We start from the raw sequence: 19,755 nt of genomic DNA, 5'->3' as shown, positions 1-19,755 counted from the left end.
GTCGAGACGTGGGGATGTGTGCAGACATCCTTACCTCAATCAAATACATATCAATCCAATTCCTTTTTCATGATTAGAAAATGTGACGACAAATACAGGAATGAAGTTATAAGAAACCTGTGTGAATCAGACAACAACAGTTATTACCTAAGCTTCATACCAGTTACAGAAATTCTTACATTTCAGACATATAAGAATTATTTCTGCTTCCTTTGTTTTACATCGGGTTCAAGAAGAATACCAATACATATGCATCTATTTCCATGGAAGATCAACTTTGAATGTCCAAAAATATTCAACTTCAAGCAAGAAGTAAAACTAGAATTTATGATTCAAAGAGCCGTGTCCGAAAAATGCCTTATAACTGTTCAACCTTATCTGCCTTTGACACCACCAAAGTGTGAATTTCCAGGAACGAACAACCTGTACTGTTCACTTTGTGGACAATCTGGAAAGGCTTCTGACCGCTGTGAAACAATCGATATTAGGGACCCTGATTATCGATCGATATTCTCCATATTTGAGTACGACGATCAAGCATATGAAAAATTTCCAGGAAGCAAATGTTCAGTTAATGAAATATTTGATAACTATAAGGTATGGATCTTATTCAATTACATAACAGCTTTAAATGTAAAGTCTTTTCAGAACAATCAATTTCACGTCAAACATCATTTTCATTGATCAGAAAATAGTAATGTTATATTGTATAGAAAAACATATTCACAACGAAGTGCAACGGACGGACTTTTTTGCTTCGTTATAAATGTAATTTGTTACATGTATATTTGTTAAGCCGTTGGAATAAAAATACTATTCTGTAAGCTGGCGTAAAGTCATTTTAAGAGTTCGGTATATCTAAGCTTCTTTTACTGTAAATATTTTTCATTTTTGATAATTTCTATTTTTCAGGGAATATGTCGAAGGCTCTTTTGTTCTGCAGGAAGACAACTTGTGAATGGGAAATGTATTCATTTATTTCTATCTTTTACGTCTAAAATTTACAATATTGCGTTTACTGCAAGTTTCAACAGTCGTGTAGGTCAAAAGAGTTTGGACATCGACAAATTAATCCATTCGATAATTTCTTTCTTCTCAGAAGAAATTTTTAATGATATAAGATTGAGAATAAGTGTTTTAAAATACCATATTCGCTTCAATAGGGAATGTCAAAAAATATTGACACTTTCAGAATCGTATCCTTTAAAATTAACTGTGTTTATGAAAATTCTTATTAAAAGCATTTATATCATCAAAAAACATGAAGATCGAAACCTCATTGAACATCGATTATATGAGGCAACCACAAAAAATGGATCAGTTGGAGATGTTTCCTTCGAATACTTTGAAGATATAAAAGGATGGTTTCTGCATAATGTAGAGAAGGCTTTACCAGGACATCCATATTGTAATAAGCAGTTTCTTACGCGAGAACAACATGATGAAGACGCTAGTCTTGACATTACAAAGCTTCTATTTTGTCCTCAGATATCCCTTTCAGAAATGGAATTTATTCTTTCAAACGATGGACTTCAAGTGTTTGTACCCATTTTGAATAGAACATTCTTTTACAATCAGTTCTCTATAGCTGAGGACAATACAGTGCGGATATGCGCCAGTGATTATAATTTTAATACTGTTTCTTCTGTTTCTTTCATTACTCGTAGAGCCACTTTTAATTTGCTTCAGATGTTTACAATTATTTCAACAAGTATTTCTCTTGTTTCGCTTATTATCACATTTTCTGTTTACTGCATTCTCAAAAAACTGCAAACAATACCTGGTCAAAATTTAATGAGTTTCATATTTTCACTCTATTTTGCACAACTGTTTTTGCTTATCAAAGATATTTTTAATTACGATGATACAGCATGCAAAGTAGTTGGTATTTCGACGTATTACTTCTGGCTTTCATCATTTACAGGTGCAACGTCTTGTAGCTTTCATATGTTCCGTGTGTTTGCATGCAATGCCTCGTTTAATAACAAAAGCCCCTGCAATCGTACCATTCTATATTACTCATTATACACATATCTGACTCCTCTGGTACTTGTCTCGATCACTATTGGATATCATTTGACCATTTCCTCATCTAATCTGACTGGCATTGGGGGAAACGTGTGTTTTATAGACGGTGTAAGAAACAAAATGTTCATTTTTATAATTCCAAGTTCAATCTTTTGTTTTGCAAACCTCCTTTTGTTCACAGCGACATTTTATAAAATACACAAAACTCCTAAAATTGAAAATGGTCCCTGTCGAAACTATCTTCCTATCTATTTGAAGATGTTTCTACTCACAGGAATAACATGGGTGTTTCAGATAATTGATGGACTTTTTGATATCTCTCCATTTTCGTATTTAATAACTCTGCTTAATGGATTACAGGGGGTATATATTCATTTGTATTCAAAAGTCGAGTCAAACAAATGGGTCAAGAAATATGTGTTCCCGAAAAACCAAAGAATTAAAAACCAGATAGCACAGGGGAGATATAGATGGGATTGTCAAGCATTGCTCCCCATCGTCTTTCAGACAACTGTAGCACAAAATGTGAAGACATGCGAACAGAGATCATGTTCAAAAGTCTAATTTAAGAATACATAGAGTGAGCAGAGCCAACACAGACCTTATCTGGGCATTTTTTCGTTGTACGTAGTTTTCGGTGCGACATGTGACTCATATTTAATTATCTATTTCAATTAATACTAACGTGATTCGTAGAACCATACTTGCAAAAACAAGTACCGAATCGAAATTAATTCATAAAATGTTTATGTAAGTAATCAAAATGACAAAATTAACCAAAGGTATTTCCTTCTCTCTCTCTCTCTCTCTCTCTCTCTCTCTCTCTCTCTCTCTCTCAACTTGAAACATTGATTTTACGTTCAAGAATGTTCACATACAGCTAGCAAATATCTGACTTTCTTTTGGTGTACATGTAGAAATGAAACAAATTTTAAATAAGGAAGCACAAAATATAAAGGAAATTTCACATTAATTATTCTCTAACTGTAATTCTAAGTTATGTTCATAGACACCTGTGTTATTCGGATATGTTCATAGAATGCACAAGTCTACATGATTCTGCTAAATTATTGGTTTGCTATTTGATCGATGTTTAAGATATAACTGTTACTCAAATTTATCTATACATTAATTAAATACTGTACACGTAAGAACCTCCTTTCATTGTACATTTTTTCATCTTACATCGTATCAGATAAAATTTAAAATAATGTTTCATTTTGTCTAAATGATCAAGTGTATTTAGATAATTATTAAGTCACCCGAGTCACTCAGATGACCTATTGCTATCTGTTTTCGCCCGTCGTCGTGCTTCGTGCGTCGCGCGTTGTGCGTTAACATTTGAACATTTTTACCGTCTTCTCTGAAACAACTCAACCAATTTCAAAAAAAAAAAATGGCATATAGCATCTATAGCTATGGGTGAAGGGGAACAAAAATTGTGAATTTCATGATTCCTGCCCCCCCCCCTCCCTCCCCGGGGCCGAAGGGGTGGGGCTAAAACCACCAAAATTAATGCAATCTTTAAAAATCTTCTTCTTTACTCCTGGACATCAAGCAGTCAAACTGTTGGCATGATTTAATAAGCACTGAGCCCTCTAAAAAAATTGTGAAATTCATAGCATCAGGGTCATGGGTTCCGGTGCTAGGGTGGGGCTATATAGATCATATAGTGAAAGTGCATTATTTCTTTGAAAATCTTCTTCTTTGCTCCTGGGTATTAAACAAACTAACTAAGTGCATAGTTATGAAGAGCAAGAGTGTCTCTTCAGAAATTGTGAATTGCATGGCCCCAGGGTCAGGGGTTCTGGTTTTAGATCAGGGCTCTATTGATTATAAAGTTAAAATGCATTAATTCTTTGAAAATCTTCTTCTCTGCTCCTGGGTATTAAATAGTCTAACTAAGTATATAGTTATGATGAGCAAGAGTGCCTTTTCCAAAATTGTGAATTTCATGGCCCCTGGGTTACGGGTTCTGGTGTTAGGGCGGGGTTCGATTGATTATATAGTGAGAGTGCATCAATTCTTTGAAAATCTTCTCTGCTCCTGGGTATTAAATAAACTAACTAAGTACATAGTTATGATGAGCTTGGTTGCCTCCTCCAAAATTGAGGATTTCATGGCCCCTGGGTCACGGATTCTGGTGTTAAGGCGGGGCTCTATTGATGATATAGTGAAAATACATTAATTTATTGAAAATCTTCTCTGCTACTGGGTATTAAATAAACTAACTAAGAACATAGTTATGTTCAGCATGGCTGCCTTTTCAGAAATTGTTAATTTCATGGCAGCAGGGTCAGGGGTTCTGGTGTTAGGGCGGGGCTCTATCATTATATAGTAAAATTGTATTCAATCTTTGACAATCTTCTCTGCTCCTCTGTATTAAATAAACTAACTAAGTGCATAGTTATGATGAACATGGTTGCCTCTTCCAAACTTGTAAATTTCATGGCCCCTGGGTCACGGGTTTTGGTGTTAAGGCGGGGTTCTATTGATGATATAGTGAAAATACATTAATTCATTGGAAATCTTCTCTACTACTGGGTATCAAATAAACTAACTAAGAACATAGTTATGTTGAGCATGGCTGCCTTTTCAGAATTTGTGAATTTCATGGCCCCAGGGTCAGGGGTTCTAGTGTTAGGGCGGGGCTCTATTGATTATATAGTAAAATTGCATTAATTATTCTTCTCTGCTCCTGGGTATTAAGTAAACTAAGTACATAGTTATGATGAGAATGGTTGTCTCATTTTGAATTTCATGGCCCCTGGGTCAGTGAATCAGGTGAATCAGGTGTTAGGGTGGGGCTCTATTGATTATATAGTAAAATTGCATTAATTCTTTAAAAAAAATCTTCTTCTCTACTCCTGGGTATTAAATACACTAACTAAGTGCATAGGTATGATGAGCATGGTTTCCTCTTCCAAAATTGTGAATTTCATGGCTCTTTGGTCAGGAGTTCTGGTGTTGGGGCGGGGTTCTATTGATATATATAGTGAAAATGCATTAATTCTTTGAAAATCTTCTTCTCTACTCCTGGATATTAAATAAACTAAGTACAAAGTTATGATGAGTATGGCTACCTTCTCAGAAATCATGAATTTCATGGCCCCTAGGTCAGGGTTCTGGTGTTAGGGCGGGGCGCTATTGATTATATAGGGAACATGCATAAATTCCTTCAAAATCTTCTTCTCTGCTCCTGGGTATTTTTCAAGCAAAGAAAGTGCATGGTTATGATAAGGAAGAATGCCTCTTCCAAAATCGTGAAATTCATGGCCCTTGGGTCAGGGGTTCTGGTGGTGGTGGTGGTGGGGGGGGGGGGGCTCTTTTGATTGAGAAAATGCAAAATTTCTTTCAAATATCTTTTTTTCGACTACTGATAAGAAAGCAAAGAAACAAGTTTATAGTTATGATGAGCAAGGGTACTTCTTCCAGAATTGTGAGTTTATGGCCTATGGGTCAGATGTTCTGGTGTAAGGATGGGGCTTTATTTATTTAATAATATAGTGAAAATGCATTTCTTTGAAAATCTTTTGGGCATATTCGAGGCAAAAGTTTTAATATGCAAGGGTATTTTTACCAGAATTTTGAACACCTGGACCATTTAGTCCAGTGTTCTGGTCCTGGCCAGGGCTCTATTAACTTGTATTCTGCTGAGCAAAGTTATTCCCCTTTGCTATTCACCTTTGATAATTAATCACTGTAAATAATGTAATTGAATGTTTAATAGAATAAGAGAATTATGCAAGAATATTTACTGTATAATACAAAAAATACTTTCATAGTTTTAATAATCAGGTAGACTTGGAAATAATAAATGAATAAAATTGAGACAAAAATAACTTATCTTTTTAACCAAGAAAAGCCCTATGAGAAGTAATAATATGAGGCTAAAAATTAGACATTTTGTTAATAGACTGCATGGTAATAGTGATAAATGGGGAACAGATAGATACTAGACCAATAATTTTTCTTGCTTTTGGGCAACAAAGCTTCATTTATCAGTTTATGGATCCTCTAAATTGTTGTATTGTACTCAGATGACCATTAAGGTCCTTGGGCCTCTTGTTTTATTTGATAATTCGATAAAATTAAATTATTATTTTTTTGAGCATGTATATTTATCAATTTGTGTATTTTTCTGCATGACATTTAAAATAAACAAAAAGTATATTGTTCAAATCCTCTTCAATCTTTTGCTATGGACAAGCTTGTAATTTATAACATTACCGTAATTATGTTTTTCGTTGATGTAAACGCACACACACACATCCTCACACACACACACACACCCTCACACACACACACACACACACACATGTATGAATATACAACCATGGTACAAATCTAAATACAAGCTATGTTTAAACCATTTTTAAAATTTATTATTTATGAATATTTTGATGTACTGATGGCAGGATATTAATGTTAAAATCGTCATCAAAACGTCCTTCGAAGCTTTTCATTTACAGAGAGTTTTTATCTTTCATTTGAAGTCTTATATCAATGAACTATGCATTCATCCATGATGAAATTACAATGCATTTCAACAGGAATGGATTGAACTAATAACTGATATTTGAAATATATAAATTTCTAACAGGCACTACTATTCACAAGGAGGCACTTCAATATATATAACACATAAAAAATTCATGAAATTGTTCTAAATCGTGGTGATATGTGAATTGCATATGTTTGCATGTTATTTATGGTAATTGAAGGAAAACTCCAGTGGAATATTTTGCATTCGTCTATCAAGGTTAAGAACAAAGAAAGACTTAAATTGTCTTAAATAAAATACTTTACTGTAATAATCATATATTATGTACCGAGAAAAGTATAATACAACGAATACTTAACGAGTGTTGTCTCCAAAAAACCAACTGTAGACTATATTCATAACTTTGTAAACATTTAACGTATATTAACTAAATCTTGTAAAACTATTATTCTATAAATGGTGCCTGTTTTGGAGGGTAACATTGAAATTGACACCCCATGGAAAACCTTTGTCAACCGACGCGTCAGCGGACCGATCAGATTTTAGTATTTAACATGTAAGTATAATAATTATCAAATGTATCTCAAAATAGTGAATTCTTAAATGAAAATATTTCATAGTAACAATATTATGCCGATTTATAAAAAGGCCGATATGGTCTGACGACGCACGCTAAAAATCCGGGATAATTTACGTATGTTACAATTGGAATTTCACCTGTTTCTCTGACAATATGTTTAGCAACAAATTAGTATGTACATCAATTAAATCAAAACATACACCTGTACAATTTATGAAATTGTCAAGTAAATGGCATCGGAGACAGAGGAACGGTGAAGCAATTTTCAAAGCGTCTTTTGAATTGCGTTTGCTGCAGATGACGTCGTCAAACGCGACCCCGGCGCACGGATATGTAATAAAATATTGTTTTGATCGTTATATCTCACCGTCAAAGACGCAGAAAGATATGGAAGTGGTATAACATGCTAAAGAGTTCGTATAGAAATTGATTATAAATGGCATAAGAGATTCAAGACAGTTTTACCACAGCACCGAAAATAGGAAAGCTTATGATGCAGAGCAATGGTTTATCTCTCTCTCTCTCTCTCTCTCTCTCTCTCTCTCTCTCTCTCTCTCTCTCTCTCTCTTAATAAAACTAACATCATATTACAAGACTCAAGTTATAGATTCTAAACAGAAATAATCCAAGTCACAAAAAAAATCCTAGTTCAGTATACAAATTATCATTACATCTATATTTCTTGGCAAATTTTGTAATCTAAGATTATACTTCATTTTCTGTACTAAGATATCTACCGACATTTACTCCTCTTCAAATCAACATTTTATTTTATATTTGTAAATTGTAAAACATAAAGAGATACAGTCCCTGAAACGTTCTAATTTCCCATTTTTCCGTTCGTTCACCGTTCGTTCAGCGTGCGTTCACCGTTTGCTCTCCGTTCGTTCACTTTGCGTTCACCGATCACTTATCGTTCATTCTTCATTGTCATTCGGAACTCCGAAGTGAAAGGACTTATCTTTTTTAAGTAAAGATTTACGGGTTTTTCTTATTTAATAAATAAGATATTTGATAATTTACATATCGTGTTTAAAGAATCATTATTTCATGGGGAAAAAATTATCCACAATATTCTAAATTATTATTATTTTTCTTAATTATTATTCTTACTTAACTGTAAGGTTATTTATTAATTTACTCTGGAAAATAGATGTTGTTATAAGTATGTACCAATGTAGAACGATGCTGAAAAAATTAAATTTAAATACGGGCAATATACAGATACTTCAAGCACTGCAACATTTTGTTGTTATTTTAAAGACGACAAATTGTTAATGGAGAGACAATTATCCAAGTCAAATAATTATGCAGCAAAATTACGAAAAAAAATATCATTTCCAACACGTTTTTTTTTTTTTCAATTACTACAGAAACATATGAATGAACTAGTTCTGAGAGTTAAACATAGTACTGCGGATATCCTGTTAATTTAATATCTTTGGAGCGAGAGAAATTGATAGTGTGGTTAAAGGAAATATTTATTTAAAATGTAATACACTACAGAATTTTCTCTACTATAATATATAAAGTCTATAGTTATAGATAAAACAATTCTTCCTTCACCGTAACTTTATATGTTTGCCATTCGATATGATTAATATCCCCTCTTTTTTTCCCTAAATCGGTTACTTAGTCAGTATTTCCAGTATATTTTAATTAACATTTAAAAAGAAGTTAATGTGTTTTGTAGCAAAAAAATTTCAGTCTCAAAACACACATGCATCTAAAAAAGTCACTAAACAATAGTAGTCCAAAATGTACAAGTGTCGGTAGAAATTGGCAGACAGTATGTTTCAAATTGAAGTATTAATGCCCACTGTATTTAAGTATTTATTCATTATTGAAATGTTGGAATCAAATCTAGAAATGATAAAAATAAATGTTAAAACTTGTTGGAAATACTCGCACTTCGTCTTAGGGGTGACGATACTTTCACACCTGCACAGTGTCGAATGATTTTAAGTGACAAGACAAGCACGTGGACTTCGTGTGAACTTGAAAATAAAAACGAGTATGACTGTCAAACAAATGGATTTTTTGATTTAAAAACAGTTAATTTCACTGTCTGATATATTTAGAAAAAAAATTGAGAATTTTTTTTTGATATAGGTACAAACATTTAGTGAAGCCTGAAAGGGGGGAGGGCTAAAACGGAATCTCTCTCTCTCTCTCTCTCTCTCTCTCTCTCTCTCTCTCTCTCTCATGAATTTTGTCTGTTTAATAAAATATATGACAGCATATTACATAAATATCAAGTTCTGAAAATTTAATTTATAACAAATAATATGAATATGCCTCTTTGTATTATCTTGTCGGAGTATAATCACTGGGAAATCCAACTTATACTCATAGTTCCCTTTCTAAGGAAGAAATTCTTCAAAATCATATGTCAGTTTTGAATATTTTTAATATTCCAAACAACCAAAATGAATTCGAATTACCATATTTATATTGGATTCCGAAACTTCATAAAAATCCTTACAAACAAAGATACATAGCGGGTTCCAGTAAATGTTCAACCAAGCCTCTATCTTTACTCCTCACTAAGATATTAACAGTGGTGAAGGAGAAACTTCAAGAGTACTGTGCAACAATATATTCGATAAATGGTGTAAATCAGATGTGGATACTTAAAAATTCCAAGGAACTTTTGGAAAATTTGAAATCACAAGATTTTACCAAAATCAACAGCTTAAAAACTTACGACTTTTCAACTTTATACACAACCATTCCCCACGATAAATTAAAGTCCAGGCTTTTTGATATCATTGACAGCTGCTTTTTCAATAAAAATGGAACTCGTAAATATACTTACCTTGTCATTGGTCATTTGCAAAATTATTTTGTTAAAAAACATTCTGATTTTACACACAAGTACTCTGAAGTTGACATTAAAAAGACGCTTGAGTTTCTGATTGACAATATCTATGTGGTTTTTGGAGACCAGGTCTTCCAACAATCTATTGGAATTGCTATGGGTACCAATTGCGCCCCGTTGTTAGCAGACCTTTTTTTGTATTCATATGAAGCATAATTTGTCCAAAATCTTGTACGTGAAAAGAAGAAAACACTTGCTGTGGCGTTCAACTCGACATTTAGATATATCGACGACGTATTGTCAATTAACAATGGCTATTTTCATTCTTATGTCGATACGATATATCCTGGTGAACTTGAGATAAAAGATACCACAGAGTCTGACACATCTGTTTCATATTTGGATATTTTACTTGAAAAAGACGTTAATGGTAATCTAACAACCAAGCTTTATGATAAACGTGATGACTTTAACTTTTCAATCGTCAACTTCCCTTACTTATGCAGCAATATACCTTCATCACCTGCATACGGGGTATATATCTCTCAGTTGATTCGATACGCAAGAGCATGCTCTACGTATGTACAATTTCTAAAACGAGGTAAATTATTGACAAATAAGTGTCTCGTTTAAAGTCATCATTTCGTAAGTTCTATGGTCGATACAATGACCTTGTCAGCAAATACAATTTATCATTGAGTCAAATGCTGACTGACGTTTTTCATACTAATTGTTAGACCATTATTTACACACTGAATTGTCGACGGATTTTTCCGTTATTTCCAGATCATGACAAGGAGCACACGGCGGGTGTGACCGGTCGGCAGGGGATGCTCACTCCTCCATGGCACCTGATCCCACCTCTGATGTTTGGAGGTCCGTGTTTGCTCTGCTCCTATTTTGTATTGTATAATGGACGTTTGAGCTTGAATACTGTTCGTTATCTCCATATATTTCATCTACAGGTACATGTAGAAGTCTTTTCAATAAATCATTGAAAATAGAAATGACACATATAGAATTGCATTAAAATTCAAAAATACGAGCGTGTTTATGCAATACGTCCACTGACCTTTGGCACGGAAATATATGAATGGATGTTACAACCGTTTTAATTTATTCTGTAAGTCAAAAGTTTTTCTCTTGTTTGTAATGTTCTTTAATATCAAATAAGAATAAACATATTTATTTTCCAACTAAAATAAATTTATTTTTTTACTACAGCGTACGGCAAAAATTGCAATGTTTTACAGCGATAAAAATCGTGTGATTAAAAACTTAATGTGCATGCATCGTCTTTCTTAGGACAATTTTGGGCGCAATTATTGTATTTATTTATTTATTCATTCATTGATTTGTTTATTTATTTATTATCTATTGATTTTTTGGCACCTGACATAATAATACAATAAAATACATGCAGTTTCAATGCAAGGAAAAGATCAGAGGCATTCCGAATAAATCGTTCATCTTGCGTTCAGCGTTCGTTCACCGTTCACTATTTGCGTTCGCGTAAAACTTGCGCTCCGTTCGCGTTCTGCGTTCGCACACCGTTCACCGTTCACACATCTTTCACCAATTTGCGTTCAGCGTTCACACATCGTTCACTCACCGTTCGCTCTGCGTTCGTTCAGCGTTCGCTCACCGTTCAAGTTGGAAAGTAGAACATTCCAGGGACTGTATTAAATTATTCAATTTAGTGTCTGGGCATTAATTCCATTATAAAAACTAGAAATACATTGCTTGAATTGTGACGGATTTTTTCCGTTTTCATGACAAGGAGCGGGTGTGAATGGTCAACAGGGGCTGCTACCTCCCCCATGGCACCTGATCCAAACTTTGATGATTTTAGATGTCCGTATTTTTTTTTTTTTTTTTTTTTTTTTGCTTCAATGAATTTTTGAACTTGATTACTGTTCGTTATCTCCATATTTCACTTCAATATCGTTTTTCATCCAAAATCACTAAGAATTAGGTAATTTTTAAAGTGTTATAAGATTTTAAAAAGGACATTATTTGCAATTCCATTTTTAAAATATCTTATCGATTCATTTTTAGGCCCGTAATACGCAGGGTAAGGAGAGAGGGCATCCATTGTTTAAAGCTTGTTAGATTTTCTTGGGTGCCCCCTCCCCGACCCCTTTTCAAAACTATTGCTACGAGCCTGATTAATATATGAGAAATGGAACAGCAAAAACAAACATTTGCTAACTCGGCTGTACATTTCAAATAAGTGCTAAATGAAGTCTTTAAAAATCTTCTTCTTGATAAGTTCTTCTACGTCAACTTTATTTTGACCATTATAATCATAATCACACATATTATCACCGTTATATTCATTGTTTCAGAAAAAAATCTATTTTGTTCCATCCGCTTACTATTATTTTTTGTTAGATTTTAATTCGCACAATTTATTGTATCAGTTATTTGATTGATTCGCGAATGACACTTCTCGGAATTTAGATCTATTATAACAAAGAGTGCTTTGTCTCAAGAACTGTTTATCTATCATAACAACATAGTGTAGGTATCTTGGTTTTCTCATGTCAAAACATCAAAGAGTCAGTATTAAGTATATTTAATTTCTCTAATTTTAACTGTGAATCTTTCACTCAGTTGTAAACACCTGTCATTTTTGTTTCGTGAAAATAGTAGTCGTGTACTTATTTCAATTAAAAAAAAAACACAGTATTGTTCAATTCTAAATATGCTGACTTAAAAACTTCTGGTTTCAAAGGATAGTACACATGTCTGCAAGTTCACTAAAAAAACCCTTCTCCTCTTCAACTTCCACTCTAATTCTATCCCTAATTCTTTCCCTTTCCCTTCTAAGTCTTTCATTGGCTTCTCTTTCCGCTCTTTGCTTTTCTTCTTCCATTTCTCTACGTCTCTCTCTTGCTTTTCTTTCTGCCTTACGATTTTCCTCTTCAATCTCTCTGAGTTTTTCAGCTCGTATTTGTGCTTCCCTTTTCTGCTTTTGTTGCATTTCTTTTATTTGGCGAGCCTCTTCCTGTTTAGCTTGGCAGAACTCCCAACTTTGTGCTGAACGCACGCTCGACTCATCAATTTGCGTTATTAAGTTTTCAGCTCGTTCCTCTAGTAAGTGCGTCTCATATTTCGTTTGTTTATGATTCAAACACAGTGAATCATACTGTGATTGATAACTCCTGAGTCTTTCTTCCTGCTTTGCAAATTTTAAGCTGTACTTTTCCTCTATTCTTTTTTCGATAGCCTGAAATTCCTTTTTCTGTTTTTCTGCTGCTTTTTTCAATTCTTCATCTTCTTTTTTCTTGATTATTCTTTCAGCCTCCAGATACATTTTATTAGTATACCATTTGCCTTGATTATTCTCAATGTTTTTCAAAATCATTGACAAAAGCTCTAAAACTTGCTCATCAGTATCCTTCCCTTTGAGTCTGTTATTAAATGCAATTACTCTTCTACCACACCTTTGAATAAATGATTTGAGATTTGGGGGAACTGTTTCGATGTGTTGAGATAATGTTCTTCCTTCTTCGTCCAAATCATCCTTTCTAGTGAAAAGAACGATGAAATATTTAAAGATGTCTTCGCCAAAATGCTTGACAAAGTGCATGACAGATTCTTGTTCTTCTTCGGTGTATCTTGAAAGATTCAAGACCAAAATGAAAGCATGAGGCCCCGGTGATGTGATACTAATGCATTTAACAATTTCTTCCTGAACCTTTTTGTTTGACTGTTTTGTATCAAAAACGCCTGGGGTGTCCACAATTAGGATCTTTCTGTTAAATCGAACTGCATGTTTTTGAGAACATTTGCTTGTTATTGATGATCCAGAGACACTTGACTCAAAGAACTTCTTCCCGAGAATTGTGTTTCCTGTGGCGCTTTTTCCGCTGCCTGTTTTTCCGATCAATACTAATCTGATTTCTTCCTCCACCCAGTCTTCACCAGAGTTCACATAGTTTCCTTTGACTAAAAATAATGAAATATTTGCAAAAAAAAAACGTTAAATTTTCAATTTTCAACACGAAGTAAGCACTCTTGAAAACAAATTTATTTAAGCGTGAAATAACTTAACTTTATTCAGAATAGTTATTTCGTCACGTCTCTAAAGCAAATGATTTGAAAGGAATTCGTAAATTTCTCATATACTTGGGTTAAACAATATCCTAATTTTTTTTTAATGACTCAACATTTTTATTATTATAAGGAACCAACAATGAAATAAAGTATTAAATATCAGACAAACCTTTTGTGTTTAACTCACTGCTCTGATTCAATACTTTTAAAATGTGTGAATAGACAAATTTGATGTCACTCTTAGAATCCATTTTTTACCGATCCCATGGTATTAATTTATATGATTTCAGTTACATGTATCTATCTCGCTTACAACATTTTATTTATTTTCTAAAGGTCCAAAACATAGATGTCAACTTGTACACTCGCTTCACTATTTTATTTTCATCTTCACGGAGACAACACAGTTGTCACTCTCACGTGAGAGAGACATCACGAATTGTCTCCCTTTACGTGACATGCTCTAGACCAATCAGATTAACTGTATGATTCCGGAGGCTGATAATATTGTTAACTATAAAACGTGAAGCCAAACTATATTAAATACCAGAGGTGGTTGTATCCTCTCTGTTTAAATTCTGAGGACCTACAAGGTTCAAATATACAAATATTTGATAAAACAATATGTAAAGATTTATGTTGAGTCTACTTGTTTTATGAAAATTATACAATAATTTAAAGTAATATTTGCTCTTGAACGATCGGTTCTAACAGTTCAGCTTTTAAGGACAGACGACACGTTCCTCAATAATATATTTTTTTCCAAGAATTTATCATTAAAGTATTGCTACTTGAATGCGTTTCCTCACAAAAAATTAAGGTACCTTACCAGGCATTTGTGCAAGCTACCAGAGGATGTTATTTGCTATATAATCAGAAACAACTACCACTGCCAATATCATAATTTTGGTGACTTTATCTACTTATACATTTTAAATATCTTTAAATATCACAATATAATGATAATTGTGATTTATTTGTTATATATTACGAAGAGAAAAAACAGTTTTTGAGCAACGTGTCGTCAGACCTAAAGATTCCCGGCTGTTACATGTACACCTCATCCAGCATACAAATACATACAACGTTGTACCAATGTTGAAAATATGTGGATCTTGAAGATGTTGAACAACCAAATCAGAACGTCATATGAAGTTGAGACAAAGACGTTGAAATGACAATTTCATTTCAACGTCATATTGACGCTGAATAATCAGAAATAAACCGACTAGAAGATCGATCGATGTCATTTATGTTGTAAGCATGTTAAATTAAATAATATAAATATTTTGGAAATAAGAACATTTACGATTGTTCATTACAAAATACTTACATCAATCAATTGTTTTTAATTAAGAATGACTTTTATTTTACTTAATACATAAAAAATTATCAGATGCAAGGGAGTGGTTGCTATTTGAATATGATTTGACCTCTGTGCATCACTCTTCGAATTTAAGCCGGTCCCAAAACATTCTCACCAATTCGGTACGTGTATTAAATTACTGGCGCAAACTGAAATAAATATTCTGTTCAGCTAGATTGAGAACGCAATTACTTGTTTGCAAGATTTTGGTAATGCTGATGTCGATTTCACAGTATTTTGTGTATATTATTTCGTCTCAAATGTTTGTAAATACACAAAAAATAATCATTTAAGAACTGACATTCAACTTTTGCTTTTCAAACGTGTTTTTAATATAATTTTAATTAAAAATTTTGTCTCTCCTTCATCAATTTTGCAGAATTCAAAATTCGCAAACAACTGCGCTCTGAAAAGCATAAAATTATGGACATTCCAGATAGCAAGAGGACATTGGTCCAACAATCTTGGTTATATTGGGCCAATGTTGGCAAATTACGTTGGCCCTATGTCCTTTTGCTCATCGGCGCGCCGTTGGCCCAACATGATAGGCCTATGTTGGTACAACACTGTTTGTTTATATTCCAACGTTGGTACAACGTTATTCCAACATACCAACGCCAACTCAATATTTTGTAACGTTGGTCCAACGTTGGACCTCAGTTCAAAATATAATTATTACGATGGTACAACGCTTTTGTTGAAATGTCAACATTGGTACAACGTTATTCTAACATACCAATGATAACTAAATAATTTGTAACGTTGGCCCTACGCTGGACCTCAGTTCAAAATATTATTATTGGTTCAGCGTTGGTACAACGCTGTTTGTTGAAATGTCAACGTTGGCACAATTATTTCTGAATATAAATGTCTTACAAAATCAATTATATTCTGTAACTTTTTTATTTCCCAGATTATACGACACAATTAATTTCACCAAGTTTGGCCAAATAAATTTTTCCTTCTAAAAAGTATCACGGTATATTCTTTGTCATTTTCATCAAAGTATCACGTGGAATGTAACTAAAAGTAGGAAGAGGTAGAGAGTTCAATGTTTCTCGAGTATATTCCACATCACTACATGCATGTCCACTACAAAAAATTGCTTTGATATAAGATCAAGTCCTCAAGTTCTAGTTTGTAGAGTTTTGGAAGGTCACATTTGAATCATTCATTTCTTTTTCTGTTGTTTATCGGCTCTTAGAATGAATATTTTCCACATACATTTATCAGTCCCTTCCATATGAAGAAAATGCCACATCAATAGTCTCATAATATAGAAGGTTTTTCCATCCCGCCAATTCCTATAAACGTTAAGAACGTCATCAATTTAAATAATATTTTCAAATGTTTAATCAGCACTCCGGTACTGATAATAACTGATACTGATAAAAAGCTTACAGGCCATTATAATTTTGAAACACATATATATTTTAAAAGCAATCCTTTAGTTTGAATTTCACATTATTAATTATCAATAACAAATACAAAAACTATACTTACATTTCAAGGGTTAAAATTCTTGCGTTCACTAACAGATCCAGACACAAATGCTTTGTTCAAGTTCGCCAATTCCTATAAACGTTAAGAACGTCATCAATTTAATTAATATTTTTAAATGTGTAATCAGCACCCCGGTACTGATAATTTAAAAACTTACAGGCCATTATAATTTTGAAACACATATATATATATTAAAGCAATTCTTTAGTTTGAATTTCACATTATTAATTTTCAATAACAAATACAAAAACTATACTTACATTTCAAGGGTTAAAATTCTCGCGTTCACTGACAGACACATATGCTTTGTTCAAGTGCGGTACGTGATGGTTTGTGACAAAAAAAAACTTATTAAGACGCTGGTTTCCTTGGAGACCGATGATGCAACTGCCGAGCCAGTGAATTTCACCACTAACCAATTTTTGGCTTTTCAACTTATTCTTCAAGTTGCACATTTGGTGAAAAACATTTGATAGATAGATTAAGAGGTATGTGAAATTCTCAAAAAAAAAAAAAAAGATTATAACATATACATACCTTTAATTAAATCTTTAAAATATTTGATTATCAATAATTGATTTGCACGATGTTTTGTTTTAAGGACAGGTAACTCAAGTGCGAAAAATGACCAACAAAGTGCCGATTTATGAGTTATCGTTTATAGGAATGACATATGGACTGCTTCAGTTGGTATTGTTATGTACACAAAAGTGTTCCTAACATTGTTTTGTACACAAAAGGGTTGACCAAAACAAGGAGAATGCCTTCACTCTACCCGAAAAAAACGTAATCAAATGAATGGGGAACGGACTATATTCAAGATTTTTAGACCAACGTAAGGCCTACATTTGTTCCCCCAACGCCAACACTCTACCAACCATCCAATCAAAAACCAACGTTGGCCCAACGTAGTCATGCTATCTGGGAAGGGCTTTTTTACCAATGGAGGGGATCCTTTAAATTCAAAAATGCGGCGGAGAACATGTCGATGAAGCGTTCACAGTGCTACCCAATAACAGAGAACAATATAAGCATTATCACTAAATTGGATTCTTACTTATGTGAAATTCATACCAGAATTGACACATTTAGCAAACGCTTGCCATACGATTGCCATGACAAACAGGAATAAATTGTAATTAAGGTTTCATGGACGCACGGAAAAAATAATAAATCCGATACCGTTTTTCGGTGTGTTTACTGTAAAAATTATACACACCACACAAAGTACTTCGTTTAAAAGGTCTATGATTAAATGTAATTAACAGCTCAGCTAATTCACTTTTCACTTATTATAGATTAAGAAAAATAAATTTGATAAGGTCATCAAAATATAAGGAATTAAAAGATGAGTTGAAATGTAAACCAATAAAAATAAACGCCCATATTTTAACATTTTTTCAATATTCAAATAACGTCTCTAGACGTTAAATCAATATTCAAACAATGTAAAATATTAAGTTGAATTAACGTCGGATTTCAACTTCCATTCGTATTCCAAATCCAACCAATTCAAAATCATTTCAACATTGCATTTACGACATTGTTACAACGTTGAAATGCTCCTCTGAATACCGGCTATTGCAGCGAGACTCCCTCACTAATGCTCTTTGTAGCTTCAACGGTCGATTTCTTAGTAATAAATCATAATAACATTTAAAGCCAAGATTGACTTATTAAGTCAGGTCTAACGCTTTAGATGTATTCATAATTTCCTCTAATTATCTCTCTGGTAATTTCCTCTTACCAATTGTCTGCTTTCCACTTGCCGGTTCAGTATTTACTTCTTGACTGACTTGTCGCTGCGACCTCGCTTATGAATAACTTAAATTTAAGGTCTAAAATTGCAGCTCTTCAATGGCAAGTGGTGGCGTCTCAATATGAGTGAAAAATTTTCAAAGGGACGTTTAACAAACAAACAAAATAAAGAACAAACAGCTTATGTACATGGATATATTCCCTACATATTCATAGGCAATAGCAAATGATTAAAATTGTTAGATCAAACGTGAAAACCGTGTATAGTACCAGCACGGGAAGAAGAAATAGATATAACGAAATGTGTTCCTTAGTATGCCACTGAATTCACAAAGTTAGTGTAATTGTCTTCAAGCTTCATATTATAGTTTGTCATTTGATTTAGGTAGAAATGTAAATTCTTAAATCAGTTTTTTTATAATTATAATAAATAATTATGCATTTTCTCGTTAAAAATTTATCGACAATTATATTTCAACGTAATAAAAAAAATCGGTACTAGTGTCAAAGCCTTAGAAATTTTTTTTTTTTTTTCATATTCAGATGGTACTTTTTATCTCAAATTTTTATATTAAGCTAATTTCTAAGAAATGTAAATAGCATTTGTTGTCAATGGAAGAAATCAATAATGATTCCCTAAATGATAATGTTAATACATGTTAATACATGTAGTTATCCTGACTGAGGGATAGAATTCTGAAACCAATATATTCACATGACATAATTTTGAATAGTAGACAGAAAAGATAAAAAACTAAAAGTAGAGAATCTACGTCAAATATATGAGTAAATCATATCGTATGACTTTAATACAGGATTTGAAATATTTGCAAAATGTTTTACAACAGGTTTAAAATTTCTTACCAAAATGTATCCGTTCTAGCCTATAATCCCGAGAAAAGGAAGGCGGTTTAATATCTAAAAATAAAAGAATTGCATATACAATGAATGGGTAAATTAAAGAATATGAGTATACATATGTTAGCCATAAAAAATCGTACACCTCATACACTCAATAACAATAAATTGTTAATTAAACCAAAGCAAAGCGAAATTTATGAACGAACAAAATCTTTTAAATCTGCCGCTGTCAAATTCCCTCTCAATGGGAGTCTATGAACCCTTATCTACAA

General features: G+C 33.0%; 1 protein-coding gene and 1 long non-coding RNA gene across 2 annotated transcripts; both read right to left on the bottom strand.

Annotated features, from left to right (window-relative positions):
• Positions 1–12,664: 12,664 nt before the first annotated feature.
• On the bottom strand, positions 12,665–14,246 carry LOC133194225 (GTPase IMAP family member 9-like). Its single transcript, XM_061330227.1, has 3 exons — positions 14,165–14,246; positions 13,146–13,887; positions 12,665–12,935 (listed from the first exon to the last, which is right to left on the bottom strand). Exons 1-3 carry the CDS (start codon positions 14,244–14,246, stop codon positions 12,665–12,667), a joined length of 1,095 nt encoding a protein of 364 aa, XP_061186211.1.
• Positions 14,247–16,579: 2,333 nt separating this feature from the next.
• On the bottom strand, positions 16,580–17,153 carry LOC133194491 (uncharacterized). Its single transcript, XR_009722099.1, has 3 exons — positions 17,125–17,153; positions 16,865–16,936; positions 16,580–16,665 (listed from the first exon to the last, which is right to left on the bottom strand). It is a non-coding gene; the product is annotated as an uncharacterized LOC133194491 (long non-coding RNA).
• Positions 17,154–19,755: the final 2,602 nt, after the last annotated feature.

The sequence above is a fragment of the Saccostrea echinata genome, unplaced genomic scaffold, assembly GCF_033153115.1.
Source record: "Saccostrea echinata isolate AGI-Se365-2 ecotype Australia unplaced genomic scaffold, CSIRO_AGI_Sech_v1 ptg000029l, whole genome shotgun sequence".
In the NCBI taxonomy this organism is placed as follows: Eukaryota; Metazoa; Mollusca; class Bivalvia; order Ostreida; family Ostreidae; genus Saccostrea; species Saccostrea echinata.
This window is presented reverse-complemented; position numbering and strand designations above follow the sequence as displayed.

Coding starts and splice junctions, on each gene's coding strand:
- LOC133194225 (XM_061330227.1), bottom strand. CDS start 14,246: ATGGATTCTAAGAGTGACATCAAATTTGTCTATTCACACATTTTAAAA. Junction 13,888..14,164: donor CAGTGAGTTAAACACAAAAG/GTTTGTCTGATA, acceptor CATTATTTTTAG/TCAAAGGAAACTATGTGAAC. Junction 12,936..13,145: donor GCTATCGAAAAAAGAATAGA/GGAAAAGTACAG, acceptor ACAGGAAGAGGC/TCGCCAAATAAAAGAAATGC.